General features: G+C 50.8%; 1 protein-coding gene across 15 annotated transcripts in view; it reads left to right on the top strand.

The window, feature by feature from the left end:
• Positions 1–21,296, top strand: part of NOD2 (nucleotide binding oligomerization domain containing 2) — a 28,740-nt gene extending 7,444 nt beyond the window's left edge. For 3 of the 15 annotated variants that reach the window (XM_004264889.4, XM_033418930.2, XM_033418929.1), the window contains 9 exons: positions 2,478–4,293; positions 8,168–8,251; positions 8,483–8,566; positions 10,837–10,920; positions 12,811–12,894; positions 13,414–13,497; positions 15,161–15,244; positions 18,375–18,458; positions 19,946–21,296. In XM_004264889.4, coding sequence (XP_004264937.1) covers positions 2,478–4,293; positions 8,168–8,251; positions 8,483–8,566; positions 10,837–10,920; positions 12,811–12,894; positions 13,414–13,497; positions 15,161–15,244; positions 18,375–18,458; positions 19,946–20,018 — 2,477 coding nt within the window. In that variant the 3' untranslated portion in view covers positions 20,019–21,296. The other 12 variants (XR_007474077.1, XR_007474079.1, XR_007474078.1 and 9 more) reach the window with 12 other exon arrangements.
• The last annotated feature ends 2,632 nt before the right edge of the window (positions 21,297–23,928 follow it).

Raw genomic sequence — 23,928 nt, 5'->3', positions numbered from 1 at the left:
AGACGTCGGTTTGTGACGGGGATGCTGCCCAGAGCGTGGTACCTGGCTTGACCCTTGGTTAATGTTTAATGTTGATATCATCAAGCACAGCTGGCTCTTCACGCATTGTAACACTGTGTCATGGTGCCAGATTCCCCAGGGTGACGATTCCAAAAGTGATGACCGACATGTGTTTGTTTTTCAAATGAGAGATATAGGGGCTTCCCTGGTGGCGCAGTGGTTGAGAGTCCGCCTGCCGATGCGGGGGACACGGGTTTGTGCCCCGGTCCGGGAAGATCCCACATGCCGCGGAGCGGCTGGGTCCGTGAGCCATGGCTGCTGGGCCTGCGCGTCCGGAGCCTGTGCTCCGCAAAGGGAGAGGCCAGAGCCCGCGTACTGAAAAAAAAAAAAAAAAAATGAGAGATACATTTTTTTTCCTGGAGAATTTTGATAGCAGCTGGAAAACCTGCATGGGAAATCAGAGTATTGAGAAAATATGTATATTTCGGTCTCCGTTCAGTGCTCCTAGTTTATCCAGATGGCGTTAAGAGCAATGACAGGGACTTCCCTGGTGGTCCAGTGGTTAAGACTCCACACTCTTAATGCAGGGGACCTGGGTTTGATCCCTGGTCAGGGAACTAGATGTCACGTGCCGCAACTAAGAGCCTGCATGCTGCAACTAAAAGATCCCACATGCTGCAACTAAAGATCCCGCATGTGGCAATGAAGATCCCGCTTGCCACAGCTAAGACCTGGCACAGCCAAACAAACAAGTAAGTAAGTAAGTAAATAAATAAATAAATATTTTTTTTAAAAAAAAAAGCAATGACAATCATCAGCTTTGGGAACAGAACAGGAAGCACAATCACAAGGTGTGTCCTTTGGACGACCATAAGTACAGCTTCAGTGTGCTCAGAGCGCTCGGTGAGAATTATCTGTTAGTCTTTGAGCTGAGAACAAATGGGTCAGTACCTGGTTGGGGGCAGTGAGGCTGTGATGCTCTGAGGTCCCACCGCCCTGGGCTTCTGGACCATAATTTCCCCATTTCCTATAAAAAGAACTAACCCCTGACACAGGGAGTGTTTTGCTCAGGCTGGTATTAGGATGATAAAGGAAAAACAGCAGCTCTGTGGACACATCCTAGACATGAGAATTTTTATTGCAGAGGGTTGTATGAGGAGGATGGGGAAGTGTATATTTATCAGGGAATCTTGTCTAAGTCCTTGCCTGGAGCATCCCAGCGACCCTGACACAATCCAGTGCTAGCTCCACCCACGTAATCCAGGATACTCTTCCCATCTCAAGGTCTTTAGTTTAACCACATCTGTCTAGTCCCTTCTGCAAGTAATTTAACATTCACAGATCCTGAGGATTAAGATGTGGGCCACTGTTGTGCCTATCATACCCAATAACAATAATGATAATCAACACCATTTTGTGAGAGTTAACCATATGTCAACATTCTTCTAAACTCTATTTTATCTCATTTCTTTCTAAAACAATCCTTCAAGGTGTGAATTGTCTCCAATTTTAGAGATAAGAATACTGAAGCCAGAAAGGATGAGAGGCTTGCCCAAGCTGATGGTGGACCCAGATTTCTTTCTTTCTTTTTTTTTTTAGATTTATTTATTTATTTTTGGCTGCATCGGGTCTTAGTTGCGGCATGTGGGATCTTTCGTTGAGGCATGTGGGATCTTTCGTTGCAGCGCGTGGCCTTCTCTCTAGTTGTGGCGTGCGGGCTTTCTCTCTCTAGTTGTGGCGCGCAGGCTCCAGAGTGCGTGGGCTCTGTAGTTTGCCGCACCCCGGCTCTCTGGTTGAGGTGTGCGAGCTCAGTAGTTGTGGCGCGGGCTTAGTTGCTCCGCTGCATGTGCAATCTTAGTCCCCTGACTAGGGATCGAACCCGCGTTCCCTGCATTGGAAGGCGGATTCTTTACCACTGGACCACCAGGGAAGTCCCTGGCCCCGGATTTCAAACTTAGGTGTATCTGACTTCAGAAACCGGGCTCCTAAGCCCGGTTTGTTTGCCTTTAGAAAGAACAACTGAGGCTGAGTGGTGAGGGGACTTGTCTAAAGCTCCTGAACCAATATGGTGGGACAGGCATCAGAATGTGGGTCTTCTGACCCCAGCCTGGTGCTCCTTCTAACCTTCTACAGCTCTTTCCAATGTCAGTAATGATAATGGTGCTAGGCAATGTCTTTTGACCACTTTGTGTGGGACGCTGAACAAAGAACCGCCATGCGTGATCGTCACTGGGCCATGGTTTCTTACATGGGTCCCTATCCCTGTAAGGTAGGAACCACTGCTTCTCCCATTTCACAGGGGAGAAAACTGAGTCTTGGGAAGGTTACGTGACCAACCTCAAAGTCCCTAGCTTGTGAGTGGAGAGCCAGGATGAGCACCGCCCGTGTGCCACATCCCATTCCCCCAGGCAGCCCACCCTCTGGTCAGGTCCCATCTTCATCATGGTGCCACCTCATTTGTTTCTTCTGTCTTCCAGATGCCGCCTGTAAGAGGTACCTGTCCAAGCTGAGGACCATGGTATCGGCTCAGTCTCGCTTCCTGAGCACCTACGATGGGACAGAGAGCCTTTGCCTGGAGGAAATATATACAGAGAATGTTCTAGAGATCCGGACGGAGGCGGGCATGGCAGGGCCTCTGCAGCAGAGCCCCGCCACCCTGGGCCTGGAGGAGCTTTTCAGCACCCGCGGCCACCTCAACGAAGACGCGGACACTGTGCTGGTGGTGGGCGAGGCGGGCAGCGGCAAGAGCACGCTTCTGCAGCAGCTGCACCTGCTCTGGGCTTCAGGGAGGGCCTTCCAGGAATTTATCTTCGTCTTCCCATTCAGCTGCCGGCAGCTGCAGTGCCTGGCGAAACCGCTGTCGGTGTGGACACTGCTCTTTGAACACTGCTGTTGGCCCGACCTTGGCCAGCAGGACGTCTTCCAGGTCCTCCTCGACCACCCCGAGCGCATCCTCTTAACCTTCGACGGCTTTGACGAGTTCAGGTTCAGATTCACGGATCGAGACCGTCACTGCTGTCCGACCGCCCCCACGTCTGTCCAGAGTCTGCTCTTCAACCTTCTGCAGGGCAACCTGCTAAAGAATGCCCGCAAGGTGTTGACCAGCCGTCCGGATGCGGTGTCGGCGAGCCTCAGGAAGCATGTGCGCACAGAGCTCAACCTCAAGGGCTTCTCGGAAGAGGGCATCGAACTGTACCTGAGGAAGCGCCATCGCGAGCCTGGGGTGGCCGAGCGCCTCATCTGCTGCCTCAGAGCCACCTCGGCCCTGCACAGTCTGTGCCACCTGCCCGTCTTCTCCTGGATGGTGTCCAAATGCCACCGGGAACTGTTGCTGCAGGGCGGGGTGTCCCCGAAGACCACCACAGATATGTACCTGCTCATCCTGCAGCACTTTCTGCTGCATGCCTCCCCGCCAGACTCAGCTGCCCATGGGCTGGGAGCTGGCCTGCTTCGGGGCAGTCTCCTCACCCTCCTGCACCTCGGCCGCCTGGCTCTGTGGGGCTTGGGCACGTGCTGCTACGTGTTTTCCCCCAGGCAGCTGCAGGCAGCACACGTCGACAGTGAGGAGGTTTCTCTTGGCTTCCTGGTGCGTGCCAAGACGGTCGTGCCTGGGAGTACAGCCCCCCTGGAATTCCTGCACATCACTTTCCAGTGCTTCTTTGCTGCGTTCTACCTCGCTCTCAGTGCCGACACGCCGCCATCCTCGCTCAGACACCTCTTCAACTGTCACGGGCCTGGCTGCTCGCCGCTGGCCGGGGTGCTGTCCAAACTGCACATGCGGGATTCCGGGTGCAAAGAAGGCAGCGTGGCCGCTTTGCTGCAGGGGGCCGAGCCGCACAACCTCCAGATCACAGCGGCCTTCCTGGCGGGGCTGTTGTCCCAGGAGCACCGGGGCCTGCTGGCCGAGTGCCAGGTGTCTGAGAAGGCCCTGCTCTGGCGCCAGGCCTGCACCCGGCGGTGTCTGGCCCGCAGCCTCCGCAAGCACTTTCGCTCCATCCCACCAGCCGTGCCGGGCGAGGCCAAGAGCGTGCATGCCATGCCCAGCTTCATCTGGCTCATCCGGAGCCTGTATGAGATGCAGGAGGAGCGGCTGGCGCGGGAGGCTGTACGTAGGCTGGACGTCGGGCATCTCAAGCTGACATTCTGCAGCGTGGGCCCGGCCGAGTGTGCTGCCCTGGCCTTTGTGCTGCGGCACCTCCAGCAGCCTGTGGCCCTGCAGCTGGACCACAACTCTGTGGGCGACATGGGTGTGGAGCAGCTGCTGCCTTGCCTCGGCGTCTGCAAGGCTCTTTAGTGAGTGTTGCTGGGCGATGCTGGCTGGGCACAGGGGGAATGCCACCATCGGGGTGCAGGTAGGGGAGCCCCATGCTGGGAGCCAGGAATCCAGGCCCAGCCCCAGGCCCTGCCACCCCTTTGGTGCAACCCCAGCCGAGTCCCCTCCCCAGTCTGGGCCTTAGTTTCGACTTATGATAGCGATAGTCGTAATTCATGAAATGGTCCACGTGCCAGGCACTGTGTTACGCTCTTCCCAGAAATACCTCCTTTAACCCCCATGACCACCCTGGGCTATAGGCAGGGACATTATTTTCCCCATTGTCCTCAATTAGAGGCTCCGAGAAATGAGGTAACTTGTCCAGGGTCACATAGGAGATGGCAGAGCTAGGATTCACAAATCACATCTTTCTGGTTACCAGTCTCTGCTCTCCACAAGCAACCTGTGTATGGACGGGCTTCAGAGGCATCAGGGCAACCTTTAAGTCACAGGCAAAGTTGGGTGTAATATGTGTAGGAACCACCTCCAAATCAAAGGCGACTTGTACCCCATGAGAGATTTTATTTTATCTTTTAAAATGTATTTATTTATTTATTTTTAATTGACATATAGTTGATTTGCAATAGTGTATCAGTTTCAGGTGTACAGCAAAGTGATTCAGTTATACATATATATGTCTATGTCTATATATTTTTTCTATTCTCTTCCATTATAGATTGTTACAAGATATTGAATATAGTTCCCTGTGGCATCCAGTAAATCCTTGTCGTTTATCTATTTTATATATGGTAGGGTACATCTGTTAATCCCATAGTCCCATGAGAGTCTTTAAAATCCCAATGAGCTGGAAATTTCGAGACCCAAGAGATAGAACGTGGCCACAGGGTTTCACCTGCTTTTTTATTCCTTATGTAGTGCAGAGATTTGGGCCTGGCCCTTACCGCTCTCAGCCCCTGTCTGAAGGTGTGAGCTTTCCCATGTTTCTGCCCCAGCCCCCGTGGGCTCTCTTCACATCTTGGGCTGGATGAGGGCAGAGGGTGTGCCCAGGTCAGGTGGCCAGCATGCTGCAGGCTCCCCAGCTTCCCTTCCAGCCTTCCTGCTCCCTGCTTGAAACCTCTGAGAATGCAGAAGTTATAGCTTTAACTTGAAATGGACTCACAGCCTCTCCAGGGCTTTTGGTCTACCCCAGGTGACCTTAGATTGACCCTGAGCAAAGAAGAAACCTCTCCTTGACTTTATCAGGGTGACCTACCTTCTCTGGGCCAAAGCAGCGAGATTTTTTTTTCTGCACGGAGCCAAACACATGGATCTCTACTAGAAACTGTGTGGTGGCCTTTGTTATCAGGACCGTGGTCATAGATTTATAAATACAATGCAATAATAATGTAATATATAACATATCATAGAGAGTTAATATGTATATGGTACATAGTTAATGTATGTGATAAACGTGTATATAGGGAGGAAGCTGATTTGGATGATTTGAGGAGAGTCTAATAAAGGGACAGCTTACAAAAGCTTGGGCAGGAGTTAGGAAGAGCAGGTAGAGATGGTGCAGGGTCCTGGGGCCGCTGGCAGTGGGGATGGGGTAGGGACAGGGCTGTTGGCCTTCTTAGACCTGAAGGGGTGGGGGATGGGAGGAGTGGCTCTTGGCTAAGAGGAGCAAGCCCAGAGGTCTGTCTGGAAGGACCGAGGCTGCAGCAGCCTGGAAGGGCGAGAGCTGGGGGTAAACCCTGGCCTTCCTGTCCTCCCCACTGTCACCTTAACCCACAGGGAGCTGGAGCAGGGTGTCTGCGATGTAGTCCACTGGCATCAGCTCCCCACTGAGAGCCAGGCAGAGAAGGGGGAGAGCGGATCTGGCCGGGTAGACGGAAGATGGCAGCACGATACCCCAGTTCCCCAGGAAGTAGGAATCATGATATATTCACTCAGGAATTTCGAGACCTGTCTGTGGGAGCTGTTCTGATAGAAATATGAATGTGTGTTTTTCTGGATAATGGACCTCCAAAGTAGTTCTCCAAAGGGTCCTTGAACCCCAGGGGGTCAAGAACCTCTGGTCTGGATAATCCTCATAGATGGATCCCTAGAATGAGTGGCTCCCCTTCTCCTGGGCTGGGAAGGCCCACGTGACTGCCACGGTGTGTGGAAGGGTTGGGTGGAGGCTGGGGCCCTGCCTCGATTTTCAGAGAAAGACCAGGATGGTCTGGTTCTAATGCTCAGACCGGAGTGTGCAGAGGGACTTGTGGAAATGCAGATTCTTGGGCCTGTTCCCAGTGGTTTCCATCCTGTAGGTCTGAGGTGAGGGCCCTGGAATCTAGGTTTTTAACTCAGTGATTCTGCTACAAGCGGTTCAGAGGCCACACTGTGAAGACTGCTGCTCTGTGGGAACCAGCCTGATTTTCCATTAACAGTGAAAGTCCCTGACCAAGTTCCACCGAGATTTACCCCCCACACACTTGGTATTGAAACCGCCATTGCTACAGGGGAGGGGCAGAAACCATGAGGTGGCTGCGTGGGCATTTCCTGTGTGTGACAGAGAAAGAGACAGAGACAGATAGTGAATGAGGGAGCGGGGCAGAGGGACAGAGGGAAAGAGTCAGAGACAGGGAGGGCAGGCGGGAAGGGGGGAAGAGAGAGAAAGGGAAAGAGAGAGAGAGGTTTCTCTCCCACAGTGCCAAGCTGCATCTCTCCCACTTGAAGCTGTTTCCATGCCAACCAAAGCCCTCAGGCTTCAAGAAGCCCCATACACAAAGTGCCCCAATGCGTGTAGGTTTCTTTAGACCCCGATTCTGACTCTAGGGCGATGGCTTTCGAAGTTTTTTGACTGTGACCCACAGCGAGAGAGGGTGTGAGCAAGCACACGGGCATGTCAGGTTGAAATTTCACAAAATGACTTATTAACCGTGATACACTCTGCCCTCTTTTTCCTTTCTCTTCTTTTTCCAATTTAAAAATGCTGCTCTAAACCTTCTGGGTTGATTTTGTGATCCACCAATGCATGAATCTGACGTTAAGAGCCCAGAGCAGGCCGGAAGGGAGAGGCTGTACAACGGCATCGTTTAGAGTGGCCTTTGGAGCCAGAAAACCTAGGCGGCAATCCTTTAGGTGCTGTGCAACCTTCGTGAAGGCGCTTCACTTGCTGGGCCTCAGTTTCCTTCTCCCTGGTGGACAGAATAGTACCTACTTCATTAAAGATTAAAGAAGAAAAAAAAATGAACAAAAACAAAAAAAAAAGGTTAAGGAAGATTAAATATTGTTACTATTGGGAAGGGCTCCACACGTGCCAGTGATCATATTACAGGTAGCTTTTACTATGTGCCAGGTGCGCACAGGGCTTTATGTGCGCTATCTCTTTAAATCCTCACCAAGAGCCCAGTGAGGTCGGCATTACCATCCTTCCTTTTCTACAGATAAAGGGACCAGCAAATAGCTAGTAAGTGGCTGCCAGGATCAGAACTTCCTTTGAGGGACTCCAGAGAGCTTGAGGTGTTAACCTTTAAGTCAGGGCCTCCCAAGTCGGCCTGAAGATGCAGAATCATGGGCACGGTTATTAAAATACACAGGTCCCTGAGCCCCTCCCCACACTTGCAGACTCACCAGCTCCAGGGGAGGGGCCCGAGAGTCTGTTTTATTTATTTGTCTATCTATCTATTTGCGTGGGCTCTGGGTCCCCACTTCCGAAGCCCCCCACCCTACAGAGTGAGTGACGTCAGCACCCTGGCCAGGCGTGGGGGAGTCTCCACTTTTCCGGGGTGCTCTTTCCTTGCGGCGTTTCCCAGAAGCACAGGTGCTGGTACTTCTGGCTTGAGCAAAGGTCTCTTTTGGGGTTTTGTTCGTTTTTTCCCCTCTCTCATCGGCTCTGTTTTCAAATTTATTTATTTTGTCCTTTTTCAGCTTGCGAGATAACAACGTCTCAGACCGAGGCATCTGCAAGCTCACTGAACATGCTCTTTGCTGTGAGCAGCTGCAGAAGTTAGCGTAAGTCAGGCTGGGCCGTGGACGTTTGGCCCCGTGTCCCCAGCCTCACTCCAGGCCATGCCGCCTGGGCAACAGCTGTGAGCAAGGGACAGGCTGGGACAGGGACGTTTGCGTGGCCGGAGGGCACAGGGGACTCCTGTCTTGAGGGACCCGGCTACCCGGGCTTTGGGTGGCCGCTGTCCACCGTGCCTCATCTCATCTCCATGTCTCTTCTCTCTCGGAACTTTCCAGTCTTTTCAACAACAAATTGACCGACGGCTGTGCACACTCCATGGCCAAGCTCCTCGCATGCAAGCAGAATTTCTTGGCTTTGAGGTGAGCCTGGGGCTTCCCTACCCCTGGAGACTGTTTCTCATCCCCACAACTGAATCAGTTTGGTCTGGTCTCGGCTCATAATGGGGCGTGTGATCTCCTCGCTGAATACAGGGGCAGTGTCTCGTTGTGAGCAGGGTTTCACTAGTGCTGTGACCGCCCCAGCAAACTCTGGACCAATTCCGCTGAGGCTTCCTGCCCTTTGACCTTTATCTCCCAGGACTGAAGAGGGTTTCCAGGACCTTTCTCTTCCCTGTGTCTAAGAGTGTCACCAGCTCTCTGGGGTGCCCGAGTTCCCTGATGTACATTGAGCACGTGCTTGGCAGGGGGCGGAATGCAGCCGTCACTTGTTACCACAGCGAGGCAGCCAGTTGCCAAAAAGTTTTCAGAAGGTCCTTTTACTGCTTGGGGGGCTCCAGTCTGGGAAGTCTGCGTTTCTGCTGCTCCCAGCCCTCTCGGCCTCAACTGGAGTCTCTCTCCCATCTGACACTGTTGTGTCGCCCCTCCAGCTAGTCCCTGGGTTGGCCTGGCTTCTCTTTCTCTCTGGGATATTCTTGCCTCCTGGATTTATGAGGCAGTAAAAGAAGACAAAGTGAGGAGTTGCCTCCATCCCTTCTTTCTACCTGCTGGGCTGGGTTTAGGGATAGGAGCTGCCATTTTGAAATTGTTGACTCCGTCTCAGGCAGGGCTGCTAAGGCCAGCACCGGAGGTGTCATTCTGTACCAAGGACTCTCTTTTGCTGCCACCACCTGCTCCTCCCAACTCTGGAACCCGAGAGCAGCTGTGGCCAGAGCTGGGCTGGCCCAACCTCCAGGGAGGGCTGTAGGGTAGCAGAGGGGTGGTGCACCCAGAACTTGAGACCTGTGTTTTTGGTCAATATAGCATCATAGTTGAGAGCACAGGGCTCTGGAGCCAGACCAACCAAGGTTTGGGTCCAGCATCCCTGAGATTTGAATTCTTATTAGCTGTGTGACCTTGGGTCCGCCCACTATCGCTGTGTCTCTGTTTTCCCTTCTATAAAATGGAGATAATGGTTATAGCTACCTCATAGGTTGTTGTGATGATTAAGCAAGTTAACATACATCAAAAGCTGGCACAATATAGTGAGTGCTTTCTATAGGGAGCTTAGTGCCTAAAAGATGGTGGGTAAATCACGTAAGTTCTCAGCACGTTTATTCTGTTCATCCAGTGCTCCCAGGAGGGATTAGATGTGCAACACATTTACTGGGGAAAATGCCTATAAGGGAAAATTGGGGAAGAAAGCTGGGGGAGGCTGGGAGAGTTGGCCGACTGCAGTGTAGGTCTGACCCTGAGTGAGGGAGAGAGGGAAGGAAGGAGGGGTGGGAGGAAGCATCTTAGACCCCAGTGCAGATCGGGGAGAGGACAGAAGGCTGTTGGGGAGTCCTCCAACCAGTGTGCCCAGCAAAGGAGTCTCAGGTCTTCCAGTCCTTGGCTGGGAGCAGCCTGTTGGAAACAGGCCTTGGTGCAGAGGGGACGTCGGACTTCCCAGCACGGCAGCTGGGGCCTTTCGTTACCCAGGAAGCTCAGAGGTTTGAAAGGCTGCCACACCCCTTCCGGAAGGGAATAATACCTGCCCTACAGGATTGTTGCCAGCCAGAGTGGCTTAAAGTGTATGAAAGTGTTTTGAAAGATGAAACTGTATTATTATTCCAGGAAGCCTCAAGCTGTGAGTGAGAGTTCTGGGAACCTCCCTGAAACTCTCTGAGGTGTCTGGATTTTGCTGAAACCCCCTCCTTGGCCCCTGCCCGAAGGCTTAGCAGGATCCCTTTCTTTCTTTCAGCCACCTTGGCCCGCTCCAGGCCCTTTCCAAACAGGTGGAGGCTACTGGGCAGCCACAATGAATCTGGGAAGGCTGCAGGGGGGAGGCAGGGTCTAGCGAGGAGAGAGTGGAACAGTGAGTCACCCTTGCTCCCTGGGGGAAGCCTCCTTCCTGGGCGGCTGCCTGTTGTGGTTCCTGCTCAAACCTGTCCCATTGCTTTGCAAAACAGGCCCTTCCACTCCTTTCCCTTTGCTGGTGGAAAATGAAGTCCGCAGGAGCCTTGAGGGAGCTCCCCCCGCGTGAACAGCACGCACTGCGTCTGCCCAGCTGGAACTGGAGGGCTGGTTCCTGCATCCTGCAGAGAAGTCCTCAAAGCTTCCTTCCCTGTTTCTCTGTCCAGGCCGCACTTCCCCCACCAGACCCCGGTCTCGGGGGCACTAACGGTCCTCCCATCCTGCTCTCTTTCTCAGCCTCCTCTGTCTTTTCCTTCCAGGCTGGGGAACAACCACATCACAGCCGCGGGAGCCGAGGTGCTGGCCCAGGGGCTCAGAGCCAATGCCTCCCTGCAGTTCCTGGGGTAGGTGGGATTCTGGGGCGGAGGGGCTTGTGAGGATTCAGGGGCAGGCGAAGCCAAAAGGCCCCAGAGGCCGCCCAGGCTGCAGTGGGGAGGGCGAGGCAGGGAGAGCGTGGGCGGCCCTAGGCTGCCTCTGCCTTGCTTCGAGCTCAATAAACAGGAAGTTCAGGATGTCAGGGTTGGGGGAGGGCAGAGCCCATGAGCGGTGGCAGGAAGTCCTCAAGGGTGCTAGGGCTGTGCTTCTCACCTTTGTCTATAGGTTGGAACCACTTGGGAGCTCCTGAAGAATGCCACTGCCTGCCCCACACCAATTAAATGAAATATCCAGATACAAGGTCCAGGAATCAGTAATTTTAAAAAGCTCCCCAGATGATATGCAGCCTGGGGTGAGAGCCAAGGAAAGAGAAGGAAGTGGGGAAGTTCGGACACTGGACCCAGGATGGGAGGGGCTGCACCAAGTCCTGCAGAGCCCTTGCCACCTGTAGGGTCATCAGGCCTGCCAGGGAGGGGAGAGGGGTCAGACGCAGGCAGGGAGGGCAGTCCTGCAGACCTCAGGGCCCCTGAGTGGGGCTTCCTCTGTTTGCTGGGCAGAGCGATAGCCTCCAGTGTTGTACCTGTACAGTTCCCTGCAGACCCTCTCCTGTCCTATCTTCTCCTGGTGTAAACTAGGATCCATTTGATAATAACTGGGGACTTTAGAACCCAAGACTGCAGGAAGAGAGAATGACCTTAGGGCTGGGTGTTCCAACCCATTTTATAGGCAGGCAAGTTGCCCTCCAGCTTGGTTTGAGCCCCGAGTGGGACCGCATTGCTGGAGACATCAGCACCTTTTCCAGGATGCATTGGTAGCAGCACAGAGTCTAGGAAAGGGTGGCCACGGCCCCGCCGAGTTCCTTCCTGCTTGAGATCACATCTTGCACATCGGGGGATGTTTATCTTTCAACACGTTATTTATTAAGGTACCTGTCTGGGCCTGGCCCCGTGCTAAAATCCCAAACACTATCATATGATACAAACTGTTCTGTAGCTTGCATTTTGTTTTTCTTGTAGGCATTTTTCTCATATGACATGATCTCATTTTTTAAAGAACAGCTGCCTCAGTATTCTGGTGGATGTCGTGATGCGTTTAGCTGGTTGCATGTCGATGCACACTTTAGCTTGTTTGCAGGGTTTTTGCTATTACAGTGTCACATCCCCGGAGCACAGAGCAGTGCTGGCACAGGGCCGGAGCTCAGTAACTATTCACCTAATGAGTGAAAGTGCAGTGAGCATCTCAGGGCCACTGTCTCTGCTCACGTGGGCACCTACAGGTCCAGCCTAACTTCCCACACGTAAAATAGCCAGGTCCCAAGGTGTGACCGGGGCTTCACCTTTGAAAAGGGGTGTGTCCAAATTAGCGTGTGTCTGAGGTGTATGAGCCAAAAGGTGGAGTCAGATGCCGTGAAGGGCCTGGGGATGTGAAGAAGGAGGAAGAAATGAAGAGCTGGCTTGTGGAAGAACAGTTAGCCTTGTTCTGGGTGGTCCCAGAGGTAGTTAGGGACTCGTGGGTGGCAGTTAGCACAAGCACATCTGATCTAATGTCAGGAAAAAATATCACAACCATGAATTGGCATTGAGAATGAGTTCCTCGTCCCTGAGGGTGTACACTGGGTGGGTCTCTCACTATTTTGTAAGCCTGATTTAAAGAAGCTAAAGAAACCTGAGTGAAGTTTGGCCATCCCTCCAAAAATGGAGGCAAGTTCACTTTGCTGGGACCTAGGAGTCCCCCTGAGACCTTTCTGGGATTGGGTGGTCCTGTCCCTCTGATTGGGGCCACAGAGAGGAAAGGCACATGTCTAGAACACATGGCAGGTTCTCACTGACACTGTCTGTTGGCTCTGTTGGACTTTTCAGGCTCTGGGGCAACCAGGTGGGCGACAGGGGAGCCCAGGCGTTGGCTGAAGCCTTGGGTGATCACCAGAGCTTGAGGTGGCTCAGGTATGCCTCAGTGTTTGTCCTGAAAGTGTCATGGGGGAGCCAATAGGAGGAGGGAGGCGCTTGGGCCAGTTCTGAAGACCTTTGAACTTCATTTTTAGCCCCCTGTATTAGATAATTGGATGATAAAGAAAAACCACTAGATTTGGAATCAGGACACTTGAGTCTTTCTGGGTGACTTTGGGTCACTTCTCCTCTCGGGGGTCTTGATTCCCTATCTGTACACTGAAGGTCTTGGGCTAGATCAGATACACTTTAGCTCAAGGGCCAACTCCAGTCTGTTAGTGGGGGCTGCCCAGTACACTATGTTGGGAAGGATTCTAAAGCTACTTCTGGGCTTAATGAAAAAGAGCACTGTAATCAATTAGTGATGTCTGGCACTGTAATCAATTAGTGATGTCTGACACAGAGCAGACTAGGACATGGGGCAATGTGTGCCATGCATTTCGCACTTCATGGGTTATCTTATCTCTGAGGTCCCTCCCTGCTCTGACATATTTTTTGTTCCTTGATTACATCCAGCCTGGTGGGGAACAACATTGGCAGTGTGGGCGCTCAAGCCTTAGCATTGATGTTGGAAAAGAACATGGCCCTGGAAGAACTCTGGTGAGTTTGGGAGATTCATTGCTCTAGAGAGGCAGACATCAGCCTTTCTTCATTCTTTGGCCTCATCTGTGGAAGCCATTGTGCGTGTAAGACAAAGGTGGATGACTGAATGATTGGGTGATTGTGTTTGTCTTTGTCCTGGGTGACATGAAGCTTACAGAGCCTGGCATATAGGTGCTAATTCTTTTCATTTAATTATATTGATTGGTTTGTTGGTTTGTTTACTGCCTCCCTGGGGCATAATGGTTAAGAGAACAGACTCTGGAATCCAGCCAGCTGACCTTCAAGGCCTGCTGTGATCTTAGGCAAGTTAAGTAACAATCTCTGAATCTTAAGTTTCTTACCTGTAAAATGAGAGTACGGATGCTTTCCACTATAAAACACTTTTGTAAGAATTAAATGAGGTAATGCTTGTGAGGAGCGTAGTACAGTGTCTGGAGTGTGTGTAAGCACTCCATAAATGTGAAATTGTAGTAGTGACAGTATTTCTACTACTCTCGCTGCTGCTGCTGCTCCAATGACTGCTGTTTTGTCTTTTCGAGGTGAATGTGAGTGCCTGAGGACACTGGATATTAAAGTCAGGTGGAGTGGAGTTTGGCGGAAGTTAAAAGATGAACCATGAATCATATTTATCCTGATTCCAAGCTTTTCATCCTTTAGCTGCCACTTGTCTAGCCTTCTTCTGACATATTCTGGGCAGTTCCAAATTATATCAGGGAGATAAAATGCTGAATGTTTGATTTTTCCGGGAAGCATAAAGGCACTGAAACCTATGAGCATGGCCACAAGATGAATATTGCCAATGGGCCTTGCAGGGCCCACTAGCAGGGCCCAGGGCTCACTAGCACTGCCATTGTACCATTGAGTATACCCTGATTGGAATTTCTTGTTAGAGGAGTGCCTCACTGTGAGTGTATCGGTCATGACTGCATTAGGCTGCAAGTGATGGAATACCTTTATTTACAGTGGCTTAAACTTGTAAAGGATTGATGTTTTCATGTACATGCAGTTTGGAGGTAGGCATCATAGGGCTGGTATGGCAGCTACATGAGGCCAGCAGGGGTCTGGACTCTATCTCTCTAATCTTTCACATCCTTAGCGTGTGGTTTCATCCTCATGGTTGGTTTCCTCATGGTCACAAGGTGGCTGCTGCAGCACCCACAGCACTCCTTCTGCAGTCCAGGTTCAGTCTCTATATCCAGGAAGGGCAAAAGGCTGGGTCTCTCCCCTTCAAAGAACATTCCCAGAGGTCCCATCTGTCAGTTTCTCCTTATGTGTTGGTGGCCATGTGGATGTCACTTGACCAACCCTGGCTGCAGTGGAGAGCAGGAAACATAGTTTTTCCACCAAGCACGTGGCTGCTCCCAATGACGTTAGCCTTCCATTAATGAGAAAGAAAGGGAAAATGGTTATTGAGTCACTGGGACATGAGGGAACTTCTTATGTGAAGGAGCCCTGGGGCAAATTCTCTCCCAGAGATGTCCCAGGAATTGAGAACCCTCATACCCTGCTTGGCCTGTTCTTACTTTACTGGTAAATGTGGGTTTTCAGATGTTGGGTATTCTTAATTGGGGGGGGGGGCACATGCATTCATTTTTATTGGCGTCATCTTCCATAATAAACATTACCATATCAACTGGGTTTTCTCCCTTGTTCTTCCCAGCCTGGAGGAGAACCATGTCCAGGATGAAGGTGTGTGCTGTCTCGCGAAAGGACTTGAGAAAAATTCAAGTTTGAAAGTCCTGAAGTAAGGAACCTGTAAGCAGGAGCTGGGCCAGTAATGACTGGCCCTGGGAGGGGGTGTTTCTGAATCAGAGATCTGGGAGGCTTCCCAACCTGGCTAACTCACAGGAGGTGGCCTGGTAGAAAACTGCTGTTTTTTCTGCGTTCCCCCAATCCCAGGCAGGGGTTCCAGTGTACATTGTTTACTTGGGAGGTAGTCCCCGCAAACACTGGCGAGAGGGTAGTGAAATGAGGCCGGGGAGGGACAGTAACCAAAAGAAGGTGTGTTATCAAGCCGGTTATCCCTGGGGACCTCTGGGGTACAATGCTGTGGGCGAGAGGCAGCGGGGGTGTTTGTCCACCAGCTGCTGTCCTTCACATATTGAAGTGTGCTTGCGGGGATATTCGTTTTCTGGCACATCTGGCTTGCCCCGAACATGGCTGAGCCTGCTCCTGGGGTCAGCAGAAAGGCCTCAGGCAGAGAATGGGGGTCTTCCCGGCAAGCAGCCCTCAGAGGTAGAGGTGAGAGCTGAGGCAATATGGGTGGGTTGCCCACAGCATCTGCTATAGTGACTTACAGGCTGGGCCCTTCCCCCGCTCCAGGGGTCCTCTCTGACTCAGGCTGGAGAATTTTGATGGTCATTCCCAGTGGCTCCTCTTGGTGTGTTATGCAGGCAGGCATGCTTGCTCTTACTCATGTGTGCGTTCATCCATTTATGTATTGATGCAAGAAATGTTTCTGGAGCACCCAGTCCGTGCCAGGCTCTGTTTGAGGCACTGAGGATAGAGTGGTAAAAAGGCCCCTGCTCACATAGCTCTTAAATTTGAACAGGAGAGACAGATGATGAACAAGTAAACAAATGAGACCATTTCTGTTAGTAATAAGTGCTCTCAAGAAAATTCCAGAGAGAGATGACAGGGAGTGACTGGAGAGGGTAGGGGAGTTGCTGCTGGGTAAGGCCTATCTAAGAAGGTGACATCTGAGTTGAAACCTGAATAACAAGAAGGTTCCCGCCATGCTGAGGTCTTAGGGACGTGCAATCCAGGTGGACAGAACAGCAAGTACAAAGGCCCTGTGGCAGAAACGAGCTTGGTGGTTTTGAGAACAGAAGGAGGGCCTGTGAGCTTGGACTGTAGTGGATGGTGGAGTGGGAAGGAGCTGGCCACAGCAGCCTCAGAGCTCTGGGAAAGATTCGGGAGTTTATTCTAAGGACACTGAGAAGGCTTCGGTGGGTTTTAATGAGGGCAGTCATGTGATCTGATTTATATCATCCAAAGATCGTGCTTATTGCTTTGTGCAGAACAGGTGGAAGGAGGGTAAGATGGAAGCAGGGAGACCAGCCAGGAGGCTCTTGCACCCTTCCAGGTGAGAGATGGAAAGTGGATCAGGCTGAGGGCAGTGGAGGAAGCAGGTGAAAGGGGATGGCAGCTCATGGAGGTCCTGCGGGTCCAGAGCTGGAGGGCTGGGCAGCAGTGGTGTCGCCGGGGAGGCGATCAGGGGACCACTAGAGGCGCACTCGGTGGTCAGGGACCCACGCCACAAGGAGAGGGACGGCGGGTATGAGCAGGGGCCCAGCCAGTGGTCACCACAGGCTTGTGGAACGGTGCTCTCTGAGGCTGGCGTCACACCAGCCATGGTGCCAAAGGTCTCATTTCCCAGGTATGTCAGGGCACCAGCAGATGGCCCTTTTTGCTAGAGGAGACTGGCCTCTGCCCTGGCAAGCGTGGCCCGGGGAAAACACTCACCTTCCGAGACCAGCAGACAGCTGCAGCCGGGAGAACGTCTGCTTTGCTGCCAACCCGCGATCCACTCTGGCAACACTTGTTTGTGTTGCTTCACAGGGGCTAGGAAGTTGCCAAGTGTTTGGGGAAAACACTTCCACTCGTCACAGGGATGAAGCTTGGGCTCGGAGGCCCTGGTGAAGCTTGGGTCTGTCTGCGCTGGGATCCCAGGCTTTGCACGCAGGGCGGCTCTTGGCAATACCTGGTTTATTATCGACCGTGTGCGGATGAGGCGCATTTGTCCTCCCTCACTGTCATAGACTTACCCCACTCGAACCCCACAGATGCCAGGCAGTGGGAGCCGCCGATGTCCCACGCTGCTCTGTCGAGAGTCTTATAATTCAGCACCACTGAACTGTATCCTCCTCCACTGTTTCCCCATAAAAATCAAGCTTCTCACATATCCTAAAAAAGAAAAGCAAAGCTTACATCCTTCTTCCAGACGTGGTCTGTGCCAGGCCTTGGTTAAGACTGCAGGCTCTGGAGCCTGACAGCTGGGGTTTGGGCCCCAGCTCCACCATTACCAGCCGTTCCCGCTTGGATTTGTGCCTCAGTTGCCTCAAGTATAAATGGGGTAAAAACTGAACCCTCCACATAGGCTTCTGAGCGTGAGCCCAGGTGATGTAGGTTATGACGTGGCACATAGTAAGAGCTCTAAAAATATCGCCTGCTGTTATTTTTAGCACTGCCTTAGGGTCAGCTTCTCCGAAGTTCCTGAAATTGTTGAGGGGGAAGCCAGGTAGTGGAGATTATAGAAGGCCAGCTGTGAGCAAAAGAGCAGTGTGGGGACCACTTGGCTCTCCCCCTGCTGTCCCTGACTGTATACCATCTTCCCTCCCCATTTCCAACCTCATATTTTCTTTAGTCTGTGTCCTTGTGCCCCCAAGGCTCTTAAATGACAATATTTCTGTTCATCGATTATTTTCTATCAGTTAAGTACAGTGCCCAGTGCTTTAGAATATGCCATTCTTTGTTTAATTCTTGTACTCCATGAGGTGGGTACTCTTCTAGGTCCTTTTTACAGATGAGGAAATTGGGACTCATCTGCTTGAGATCAAAAAGGGAGTAGCGTAAGGTGGATTTGAACCCAGGAGGTCTGGCACTAAAATGCATGTACTTAACCACCATGCTCCTTCCTAAGGGAGCAGCTTCTTAATACTCATCTGGTGAATGGAGGAGAGAGGGGTGCATTTCACTTTGGGCATTGAGCCTTTGCGGATGAGCTCATTGGGAATCTCTGGCAGGAGAGGGACATGCTGAGGGGGCAGGTGGGCTTCAGGAGGCTGGCCGGCTCCCAAAGCCTCCTTTAATTAAACAGGCTCAAGAAGACAAGCAAGCATCCTGAAAGCTCACCACTCCATCTTCCTCTCCAGGCTGTCTTACAACGGCATCACCTCCCTTGGGGCAGAAGCCCTCCTGCAGGCCCTTGAAAAGAATGACACCATCCTGGAAGTCTGGTAAGGCCCCTGGGCAGGCCTCTTTAACCTCCCTCAGTTTTCCAATCTATAAATTGGGGTGAAGGGAGAGAGAAACTTGAGAATTTCTAAGATCTCTTATGACCCTGACATTTAGTCCCATTCTGCATGTGATGGGTCTGGTTCCCTGGGAAAGATGTCATCATGTTTCTAAGCTGGGACCAACTCTCTCATTTTTAAATCATGAGCGTTTATTCAGGAATGTCTCTGTTCTAGGCAATCGTGTGGGATTTGGGGTGTGGTTGAAGAGGGAAACGGAGAAAAGAACTCAGCCCTTGCCTTCCCTGGGTATCCCATCTGCCTTCACAGGTCAATGCTCTTGTATTAGACCCTCTGCAGCTCTGGGTGGCTGTTACACAGGATGGGAACTGTTGGCCAGTGTTTCCAAGTCTTATATGTAATGAAAAACCATGTTCCTTTATGTATTTGAAAAGAGCAGTGCATCACAACTTCAAAGATTTCTCCCTCTTCTTTTCCCCTGGATAAATACATATTTATCACTCAGATTAGAGGTAGAAAGGTTTCTCCTGATTTAACATGTTATGAGTGAATGACACTATATATGTTTCAGGCACTGGGCTAGAAACCAATATCTTAAAATGAGGACATTCCCTATAAAAATCTATCTTTCAGGGGTTTCTCAAAAAAAGCTGGCCACTCTGGAACTCCATTTAGAATGCCAGTAGTTAAGCAGAGTAGAGGACAGGCTGACCCCACTCAGCTGGGCAAACCGGCTCAGGCTGACCCTAAACCCCACCATGCCGACTGGCTTGGGCCAGGCCCCTTCGGCTGCTGTATATTACATGCCTCATCCCTGAAAGCTCGTGAACCCTGCTTTACATATGCAGATTTGTCCCTCCCTCAAAAAGCACATCAAGGCAGTAGCAACTGTAGCTATCAAATGATGAAGTTAAAAATAAAGACTTGTAAAAATCTGTCCTACGATGGAGAGATTTTTCCTTTCTGTGCGATTGTGTAATCCCTGTAGCCTGTGAGGTCCTCGGGTCCTGGGTAGAGCGTGGGCTTTATTTTTTTCTTAAAGCATTGCACAGTTCTGAGAAATGTCACATTCTGTGTCCGGGGGGGGAGCAAGCTAGCATCAGGTTGATATTTTAAGGGTTCTGGTGTTATTGGCAGAGCTTGGGAGGACATTGGGATTTGCTCATTGCATTCTTGACAGATTCTGCTGTTGCCTTAAAAAGAATGGCCAGCCTTGGGAGTCAGGGCTGGCTGGGCCCAGTGTGGACTCTGCAGGGCCATGAAGGCTTGTTAAATCGTGCACAGTGATTCATGAGCCATCCTGGCTGACAGAAGGTGAAACCTGCATAGACTTCTCTCCCAGGAGAGCTGCAGCTGGGCCGGAGGGCCAGGCCATCCAGGCATGAGTTCATAAAGCGGCAGCTTCCCGGTTGAAAACACTGCTCTGGTTCTGGTCTTATTCAAACCTCTCTTTGCTTTATCCCCTTCAGGCTCCGAGGAAACACTTTCTCTCCGGAGGAAACTGAGAAGCTCAGCCACAGGGACACCAGACTCTTGCTTTGATGTCTCCAGGTCAACGTTCATCTCAGTTTGTTTGGGAGCAGGCCGTGGGTCTGGATCCCAGAAACGGGATGACATCTGACAGCAGTCCACTCAGATGGAACCTGGTCCTGCCCAGGGCCAGCCCAATAGGCCACCTTTGTCCTGGCAGAGGAAGGCGCATCAGTGCCCCGCAGAGCAGACTTTCCCAAAGCCTGTTTTTCCTGTCAAGTTCTTCCCAAGATTCAATCCTGGGATGTAGAAGAGGGGCAGCCCCCCTCTACATGATGGGGCTGGTCTCGGGCCAACCTGACACGGGTCAGTGGAGCCACGGATGCCACTGCGTGCTTATTGGTGCAGAGAGCTCCACGTGAGGAGGGGTATTCAGGAAGCAACTTTCTGCTGTGTTTCAACTCATGGTCACCCATTAGGTTGTTCTCTATGTCTAGTTCCTCCACTCATCCTGGACCCCTGTACATGGCGCTTCCTCTGCGGTTGAGGACTCAGAATACTGGCGTTCTCATCTTTGCTCCTTCCGTTACACCCCAGCCCTCCTCCCGCCCTCCCACTGCGCTCAACGCCCCACACATCCTGGATGGGAAGGGCTTCAATTTACCCTGCTCTCCTCTGGTACTTAAGACATTTTTGAGAGGGGACACATGACAGCCATGTGTTCCTCAAGACATTCTAGATTTTCAAGAAAAATATGACCACACTACAGCTGGTATCACACCTGGACCTTTATTTCCAGTGAAATCAATTACTTTTCAGTTAAACCTTTGGAAACCACTCCCCGTCCAAATGCAGCTTTTTAAAATTAATCTGGGTCAGAAGTTTGAACAGCCCCACTCTGATGCCTGTGAACTGAACTCTGGAAGCAGACTTCCAAAATATATTCATAAGAGACTGTTCAGTTTTATATGTGCCAGAATGCTTTAGGATATAAAGTTATGGATCAAAAGTTTACAGGGCAAAATCAAAGGCCCTTCCTTATAAAGCAAATGTTTATTCTGAATTTTTCAAAATGATGCATGTTGAAGCTTTTCTAAACTGTCAGGTGCTGTGCAAGTGTTATTATTTTAAACACTGTTATCTGTGAAAAACTGGTTAATATTTATAAACCACTTGGTTTTTTTCTCCCAAGTTTATGTTTTTATAAAAAAAATAGGGCCATGAATTTTATGCCGCACATAATCACAGAGGAGAAAACTATTGAGTCACCGAAGCTATCTTTGTTGAGACCAAACATTTAAAAATATTCCTGAACATCGTCAAATATTAAAGCACAATTTTCTACTTGAAGGGGGGAAACATGATGTTTCAACCAGATAGTTGATTGCTTAAGGCACAAGCAGGTTTTAGAAATAGGCTTGCAATCAAAACACATTTGGCTTTGGTTTAGAAAAGTCTAATCCAGCATGAACTTTAGGCTGCGGCAAATGTGAGAAATGCGAGAAGGACCCCTGGGCCTCCCTCCATTCTCTCCAAGTGGCTCCGGGAGTCTCTAACAGGAGAAGATTTGAGAACAGTTCTCCTCGGCAAGCAGCCTCCTGAGTGGGCCTTGGCGAAATAATTCTTAGCTGCATTTAATTAGCAAGGACTCACGTGGCCGCTCATCAAGGTGAAATCTGCTTCCTTGAATGGTTTCGTGTGTGTCTGGTTGGTTAAATGTTGTGACATCTCCCTGGGCCCTTGCCCAGGGAGAGCATGTGTGTGGGTTCTCTTTGTTTGTTCGTTTTAGTTTATTTTACTGATGCATGGTTGATTTACAATGTGTTAATTTCTGCTATATAGCAAAATGATTCAGTTACATATATAGGTATATATTCTTTTGCATTATGGTTTATCACAGGATATTGAAATAGTTCCTTGTGCTGTACAGTAGGACCTTGTTGCTTATCCATTCTATAGATCTTATGTCTGCTCACCCCAACCTCCCACTCCATCCCTGCCCCACCACCCCTCCCCCTTGGCAACCACAAGTCTCTATGTCTGTTTCTTTTTTCTTTCTTTTTTTTTTTTGCAGTACGCGGGCCTCTCACTGTTGTGGCCTCTCCCGTTGTGGAGCACAGGCTCCGGACGCGCAGGCTCAGCGGCCATGGCTCACGGGCCCAGCCGCTCCGCGGCTTGTGGGATCCTCCCAGACCGGGGCACAAACCCACGTCCCCTGCATCGGCAGGCAGACTCTCAACCACTGTGCCACCAGGGAAGCCCTGTGAGTCTGTTTCTGTTTCATAGATAAGTTCATTTGTGTCCTATTCTAGATTCCACATATAACTGATATCATATGGTATTTATCTTTCTTCACTTAGTATGATAATCCCTAGATCCATCCATGTTGCTGCAGATGGCATTATTTCATTCTTTTTCATGGTTGAATAATATTCCATTGCATATGTGTGTGTGTGTGTGTGTGTGTGTGTGTGTGTGTGTGTGTATATACTGTATCTTCTTTATCCACTCATCTGTTGACGGACATTTAGGTTGTTTCCATGTCTTGGCTATTATAAACAATGATGCTATGAACATAGGGGTGGGTTCTCTTTGTTGGTGGCATCAGGTTCTGTCTGGACCATTCTTTCAAATAGAGAAGATCAGGAGGAAGATGGGGGGTGCTGCTTTCTCAGAGGAGTAGACAGAGCAGCCTGTTTGCATGGCACGATCTTGCATTGCAAATTCATCTGAACAGAACAGACACCAGCCCTGTCATCAAGGCACTGGTGGGGAGGGCAGAGGGAGAGGCAGGCAGAAAACAAGTAAACTTGAAAATATATAAAATAAGGTCCACTGTGGCAAGTGCTAGGAAGGAAATAAAGTTTCAAGATAGAGGGAAACCTTTGGATTGGAGGTTGTTCAGAGACAGGTTCTGCGAGGAGGTGACAGGTACGGTGACAGGCCCCCAGATGAGAAGGAACTGGCCATGCAAAGAGGGAGGGGGACCTGGGGGAGCATTCCAGTCACAGGGAACAAGCTTTACAAAGACCCTGTCATGGACGAGAGCTTGGTGGGTGTGGTAGGCTGAATAATCCACACACCCCCCCTTAAATAGCCAGGTCCTGATCCCCGGAACCTGAAAATGTTGCTTTACATGGCAAAAGGGACTTAAAGATGTCATTAAGTTAAGGATCTTGAGATAGGGATATTATCCTAGATTATCTGGGTAGACCCTAAATGCAACCACAAGTGTCTTTATAAGAGAGAGGCGAAGGGAGACTTGACACAGAAGAAGAAGGCAAGGTGACCACTGAAGTAAGAGGCTATACTCCTGGCTTTGAAGGTGGAGGAAGGGGCCTCATGGGCCAAGGAATGCAGCTTGAGAAGCTGGAAAGGGCAAGGACACACATTTTCCCTTAGAACCTCTGAAGGGAGTGTAGTCCTGCAGCTACTTTTGTTCTAGCCCCATTTTGGACTTCTGGCCTCCGGGACTGTAAGAGAATTAATTTGTGTCGTTTCAAGGCACGAAGTTTGTGATCATTTGTTACGGCATCCGCAGGAAACTAATACAGTGTGTTTGAGGCAAGCTAAGGGGAGAGTCCACCACATGGGTCTGCAGAGGTAGGTAGGGCCAGTTCATGAAGGGCCTAGTTGGCCATGGGAAAGAATCATGGCAGGGCATTGGAGAGTTCTAAGCAGTGCAATGCAACCCATTTAAAGAAGATCTCTCTTGTTCTGGGGTGGAGAAGCGAGTGGAATGCATAAAGGTAAGGGTGAGGAGAAGAGGAAGTAGAGAGACCACCTAGGAGCCATTGCAGGGGAGAGGCAGCTGGGCAGCATCAGGGGGTATCAGTGGAGGTGGAGAGACAAGGATGGATTCCAGAGGTATTCTAGAGGTCAATTCCCAAATGTTTACAAATGGAATGGATGAAAGGGGTGAGGGAAAGTGAAGACTCAAGGATATCTGCTAGATTTTTGACTTGAGTAACTGGGGAGAAAC

The sequence above is a fragment of the Orcinus orca genome, chromosome 20, assembly GCF_937001465.1.
Source record: "Orcinus orca chromosome 20, mOrcOrc1.1, whole genome shotgun sequence".
Taxonomy (NCBI): Eukaryota; Metazoa; Chordata; class Mammalia; order Artiodactyla; family Delphinidae; genus Orcinus; species Orcinus orca.
Note: the sequence above shows the minus strand (reverse complement) of the source record. Positions and strands in the feature narration are given on the sequence as shown.